This window comes from Meleagris gallopavo, chromosome 14, assembly GCF_000146605.3.
Source record: "Meleagris gallopavo isolate NT-WF06-2002-E0010 breed Aviagen turkey brand Nicholas breeding stock chromosome 14, Turkey_5.1, whole genome shotgun sequence".
Classification (NCBI taxonomy): Eukaryota; Metazoa; Chordata; class Aves; order Galliformes; family Phasianidae; genus Meleagris; species Meleagris gallopavo.
Window position 1 is genome coordinate 3,148,758 of NC_015024.2, and position 6,533 is coordinate 3,155,290.

At 37.3% G+C, this 6,533-nt stretch overlaps 1 protein-coding gene across 2 annotated transcripts in view; it reads left to right on the forward strand.

Moving 5' to 3' along the window:
- The window catches only part of IARS1 (isoleucyl-tRNA synthetase 1), a 96,406-nt gene that overhangs the window by 63,889 nt on the left and 25,984 nt on the right, over positions 1 to 6,533 (forward strand). For both annotated transcript variants that reach the window (XM_019620004.2, XM_010718400.3), the window contains exons 22-26: positions 495 to 586; positions 977 to 1,054; positions 1,496 to 1,617; positions 5,504 to 5,606; positions 5,823 to 5,906. In XM_019620004.2, the coding sequence (XP_019475549.1) occupies positions 495 to 586; positions 977 to 1,054; positions 1,496 to 1,617; positions 5,504 to 5,606; positions 5,823 to 5,906 (479 nt within the window). The remainder of the gene's footprint in view (positions 1 to 494; positions 587 to 976; positions 1,055 to 1,495; positions 1,618 to 5,503; positions 5,607 to 5,822; positions 5,907 to 6,533) is intronic.

The window sequence follows — 6,533 nt, forward strand, 5'->3', positions numbered from 1 at the left end:
AAAAAGTAAATATCCCCAAGTTAATTGAAATAGGTGTCCCATTTTAAGTCTGGCCAACAAAAAAGATGCTGGCAGTAATTGATAATAAAACTTCATCGGATGATTCTACAATAATTTCCGTTGAACTCGTGGTGCCTCGGCTGTATTTATAGCATGCACAAATCTAGGATTTGTCAAATCCTTCACGATTAATAGTCTCTTATCCATTATCCTCTTTGCGAGTCAGATAAAAGCATAAGGCTTCCATAATGCATGTTTGCGTAGGATTAGGGAAGTAATTTGGTGGCAGATACTTGTCTTGAAGCATGAAACAATGACATGTAATTTCTTAATGTGGTCTTAATAGTATGTGTAATCAAACTTTATCAGAAGCACTTTTGTTAGTAAGATTAAAAATGTGATGTTATCACCAGAGCTGTTAATGATAAAGTATTTATTTGAGAGGCTTGATGGAGGGAGCCAATATTACCTACAGTCAAGTTTTTCCCCTCTAGCTTACAGGCTGTACACAGTAGTCCCTCGGTTAGTGAAGTTTGTAGACGTTCTGACCAACTGGTATGTGAGAATGAATCGCAGAAGACTGAAGGTATGCATCTACTTCTGTGTCTTGTCCTGAAAACAAAATCTAGGCCTGTGTTAGCTTCATACATAGCAGCTTCCTGATGTTACACAAAAAATCTCTATGCTGTTTGTAAATACTGTCAGTTTGTACCTGATAGTGGAAATGAAAAATTAATGGGTTTTTTTCCTCTTTGCTTTGAGGAAAACCAACCAAGCAAACAAAATGGACAGTAATTTTGTTTCATTTACTGGATGGGGTTGAACAAAATGAATACAGTTTGGAAAAGCACTTCACTGCATTAATATAGGAGATCTTGGGAATTAACTGAAATGCATGTAGTGATCCTGTCATGGTGATTGGTTAGGTTGTTTTTTTCCCTGCTCATTTTTTTATTTTGATAAATGCTTTGAATAGGGTGAGAATGGGACTGAGGACTGCATTATGGCCCTGGAAACCTTGTTCAGCGTTTTGTTTTCCATGTGCAGACTTATGGTAAGACAATTACAGCTGATTAATTGACTTTTAAAAATGTAATTAATCTAAAAGCATGCATTTTTGAGTTGTTCATAGAAACTCAAGGTATAGAGTTCTCTCCTGACATGAGGAGGGAAGGTGTATTGCTGCTGGCTTGCTCATTTCCCACCTTCTCCTTTTCTTGGCTTGTCTGGCCAGTGCTACTGTAAAGAATGCAAATATCACCTAGCTTAGAGAGAGACATTCAGAGTTCTTATCTGGTCATCAGGCACATGGAGCTGAGGAAGAAGGTCAATAAGTAGTACCATTTATTTCACTCTGCTTTTTGAGTAACTTTGTAGTTATGTATCGAAGGCACTGAGCATTCTGTTTTTGGTGAGCTGTCCTTATGTAATTCGTAAGCATTACTGATTTATAAAAACAATAAAGAAATGATAATGAATGAATGCAACATTACAGGCTCCGTATACTCCATTTATCACTGAACTGATGTACCAGAATCTGAAGACACTAATTGATCCAGCCTCAGTTCAGGAGAAGAATACTGAAAGCATCCACTACCTCATGCTTCCCCCAGTGAGGTAAGAGATATCTGTTGTGGGGCAAAGTGAGTTTTTACTGTTTTTTCTATTGTTAGCTGTTTAAACAGCTAAACCTGTTTAAAACTGCTTTGAGTAACAGGAAAATGCTGCTTCAGTAATGTGAATGGAAGAGTTTTAAGATGGTAGTTCAGACTTTTTTTTTTCCTACAAATGAAGAATGTTCACGTTTTCTTTAAGCTCTGGTTGTTAGCCCCTTTTCTGTAGGAGGACATGTCTTTAGCAATACATTTCCCAGCTCTGACAGTGAATGTGAATTTTCTCTCTGTGTTTAGGCAGTAGAATTCTCAGTTAAAGAGTTGTAGAGATAAGACAGAAAGCGTCTGGGAGGAATGCATGCTTCCCACTCAGAATTCAAACCTTGTAGTAATGTTTCTTTTATGGATGCTATATATCCTTTGAGGAAGGCTTATGCTCTTTTTGCTTGCTTTAGTAGTCAGAGCTCTTGAGCAAGGAGTCTGAGATTCATGTAATGATGGTGCTGATTTTCTTTTTCTGCAAACGAACAAGGGATATCCTTTTTATTCTTCAAAAAGTGCTGACAAAAAGCTAAAATGTCTGTCTATTAGGAGCCCAAAAGGATTATAAAACTTCCTTGCATGCTCTACCATTGTAAGAATGCTGGAGTTGCTTCATCTTTTGCCCTTTCTGAGCAAATGCTGATGCCAAATCCCTTGTGGATTAGAATTATTGTTTTGTGTCGACCACATATGGAGCCAGTAGAGTGTGTTCTCCTGGCTTCAGATCAAGAATTTAGATAATTGTCCAGAGATTTCCACTTCCTTGTAAGAGAATGCATGATACAGGAGAGCTTTCCGGATGGATCATTTGTTTGAAGGGTTTTTTGTGTTTGTCTCACATGTCTCAGAAAGGTTTAGCTCCATGAGGGTTGTATTGGACGTATGCTCCGGATTGTCAGCTTGATCCAGTTAGAATTTGATTCCTAAAGGGTGGGGTGTGTGTTGTTGTTTTTTTTTGTCCAGCCAAAAGAGACACTTGTATTACAGTAATCACTAACTCATTAGTGCCTTGGTACTACGTTTGTGTGTTAAGTTAGTGCCTGCACTTCAGTCTGCTATTAGTCACTGGATGTGAGAGAACCACACTTCTCCTTTCCTTTTGCATTGCAGCTCAGTTCAAAAACCCTTAAGGATAAAGGAGATGACCTTGATCTTTTACATGCTAGTTTCAGAATTCAAACCTTGTAGTAATGTTGTTTCTTTTATGGATGCTATATATCCTTTGAGGAAGGCTTATGCTTTTTCTGCTTGCTTTAGTAGTCAGAGCTCTTGAGCAAGGAGTCTGAGATTCATGTAATGATGGTGCTGATTTTCTTTTTCTGCAAACGAACAAGGGATATCCTTTTTATTCTTCAAAAAGTGCTGACAAAAAGCTAAAATGTCTGTCTATTAGGAGCCCAAAAGGATTATAAAACTTCCTTGCATGCTCTACCATTGTAAGAATGCTGGAGTTGCTTCATCTTTTGCCCTTTCTGAGCAAATGCTGATGCCAAATCCCTTGTGGATTAGAATTATTGTTTTGTGTCGACCACATATGGAGCCAGTAGAGTGTGTTCTCCTGGCTTCAGATCAAGAATTTAGATAATTGTCCAGAGATTTCCACTTCCTTGTAAGAGAATGCATGATACAGGAGAGCTTTCCGGATGGATCATTTGTTTGAAGGGTTTTTTGTGTTTGTCTCACATGTCTCAGAAAGGTTTAGCTCCATGAGGGTTGTATTGGACGTATGCTCCGGATTGTCAGCTTGATCCAGTTAGAATTTGATTCCTAAAGGGTGGGGTGTGTGTTGTTGTTTTTTTTTGTCCAGCCAAAAGAGACACTTGTATTACAGTAATCACTAACTCATTAGTGCCTTGGTACTACGTTTGTGTGTTAAGTTAGTGCCTGCACTTCAGTCTGCTATTAGTCACTGGATGTGAGAGAACCACACTTCTCCTTTTCCTTTTGCATTGCAGCTCAGTTCAAAAACCCTTAAGGATAAAGGAGATGACCTTGATCTTTTACATGCTAGTTTCAGAATTCAAACCTTGTAGTAATGTTGTTTCTTTTATGGATGCTATATATCCTTTGAGGAAGGCTTATGCTTTTTCTGCTTGCTTTAGTAGTCAGAGCTCTTGAGCAAGGAGTCTGAGATTCATGTAATGATGGTGCTGATTTTCTGTTCTCTGGCAAAGTGCTGTAAAGAATGTGAAATTGAATGTGAAGCTTGTGAGTTATCAGAAATGCTTTTGAGCTCCTGGAGCACGGGCTAATGGAAGGATAGGGAGCTGATTTGTAGGAGTTCAGATCAGGCATATACTTAGCATGGGTGTTTAAAAGTGACTCAGTAGCTTCTTTTATTCCTGTTAATGCTGCGTTGTGCAGATGTATGCATTTGAGTGGCTGCACAGCTTTCCCTTTTCCTACATTTGCTTTGGTTTTTGTCTGCTAGAAGTAAGTCTAATTTACTGGATCCCCTCCATATCAATTTTTCTCCTTGTCTGATTAAAAGACATGTTTTCAGAGCTAAATTATTGTTGAGGATTTAGTTTCATCTCAAGTTGCTAAGCACATGGTTGTTTTTTTTTTTTCTTGAAATGTTTTTCTAATGGCTGCGTGAGGAAAACATTGTTAGCCAAGAAAGAGATGTGAGAAACTTCACTGGGGCAGCTTTAGCAAATATTTCCTTAGCCTCTGACAGTATGATGGCTATGCACTGAAAAAGCTGAAGGACTTGGCCGCTTTCACAACTGACCTTGAATGAATACCTGTGTTACAGAGCCCACAGAAGTATTATTTGGTTGCATTTGTGGGCATGCATGCAAACCTTCAAAGCTATTCTTATGTTGTTGCTCTACAGTGCTGTTAAATAATAACGAGTGATATTGAAATACTGCTACACTGTACTATTCAATCCTTTGTGGGGGCTAAATTTTACATTGTGCAATCTACATATTTCCAAGATTTTTATGGACTGTTATAGGTAGTAGATCTTGGAAGAACGGAAGCTTCAGAAAAGGTAGTGATATTTTAATTGAAGCCCTTGTGCAGAAGATGTGGCCACCTGGAATTAGTCTTGCTTTAGCAGTTTTTTTTTTTCTGGACAGTCATTATCAAATATGTGGTTTTCATCCCAATGCAGCTGACAACTTTGTTACATTCACAACTGTCCTTTTTCACAGCAGTACCTTTGATATGACACTTGGGCAGTTTTAAAGGATCTGGTTCAAATTATGCAGCTTCTCAAGAAATCAGGAAAACCTCATTCTCAGATCTGTTGGATGTTAGTACGTTTGGAACAAGACATGCATGTCTGCTCACTGAAGGAAAAGAAAAGGGGGGGAGGGGAGCTGCCTCAGAATAGAAGGGTATTAAAATGATAAAGCCAGAAAAGATGACAGGACTGTCTAAAGCATCAAGCTATAGTACATAGAATTCCTGGAAAAGATAAATTGAGATCCAACAAGTTGTTTCCATTATGGGTGTTTCATTGTCATTACAAGTATTCTATTTATAATACCTTTTTACATCTTCTTGTAATATTAAGAATGTAAATCTTGCTTTTTATTGAATACTAATAGAACAGATAGTATGACTCAATTCATCATTTCCATTTTGTGAGATGAGAGGTGCTAATAAAACACAGTTTAAAAACAGCTGTTTTTATTTTGTTTTAGAGTAAGTTATTTCTCCATCTTCTCCACAAAGAGAAAGAGAAATGTGTTTGTTTATTTTTCATTTAGTCCCAAACAGGGCATTATAGGTCTCCTATATATAGGAAATTTCAGGGAGTTAGGTCAAGTATTTTAAATCTGTTCAAACAAATGCAGATATGATGAAGCATTATAACACTTCCTTTTTTAATTTAGGGAGGATCTGATCGACAGAAAAATTGAAAATGCTGTTTCTTGTTTGCAGTCTGTTATTGAGCTTGGACGAGTAATCAGAGACAGAAAAACCATTCCAGTAAAGGTTAGAATTCTTAATGCTTCTTACCAGTACCTTGTGAGTATGCTCTGGCTTTGTAACTCTGGGATAAGATTGGGGAAACTGAGTAATTAAGGTTGGAATAGCAGACAGAATTCAACAGTGAATTACTTCTTACCATGATTATGTAATGATTTCTGAATTTCGTTATTTTCATTAAGAAGGATAAAAGTTGTTGTTTTTTTTTTTTCCTCTCCCCAGTATCCTTTGAAAGAAGTAGTTGTTATCCATCAAGACCCAGAGGCTCTGGAAAACATCAGGTCTTTGGAGAAGTACATACTTGAGGTAAGAACGTCGTGACCATAATGCTTAACTGGATTGTGTATATTAGTCAGTTATCTTAAGAAACAAAATCCTAATTTCCCACGCTGTATGTGGTAATAACTCAGTAGGTAAAATTAGTTTAAGAGATGTAATGAAAGGAGTTATCAGTGGGAATGATGTGTAGAAGTGAAGGTAGACTGACTGTAGGCAGTCAGTTGTAGTACTGAGACGTACTTCTCTCAAACTGACTGTGTGGGACTTCATTAATGAGTAATTAAGAGACTGTGAAGGGAAAAACATTTTCTGAATAAAAATAAAGTAAGGTTCAACTATATGTTGTTAAAGAGATGAATTTTGAAGTCTGTGCTCTCCAGTTAAAGGACATTTGGTGGTTAAGTTGGGTAGTTGAGAGAGAGGAATTCTGTGCAAGGGTGAGTAATAGTCCAGACAAGATTGTCACAAGCTTGCTTAGGAGGTATAAATAACAGTACAATAAGGTCTTAGTCTGTATGTCTGGTTATATGTATCTGCTTCTGGATGCCACTGCAATATTCTTCTATTATGTGACCATTAGAGAAATGCCCCTACATCTAAATCTTGATTTGGATAAAAGCCTTGTCATTCAAAAATAAGGTTTAAAAAAAAAAA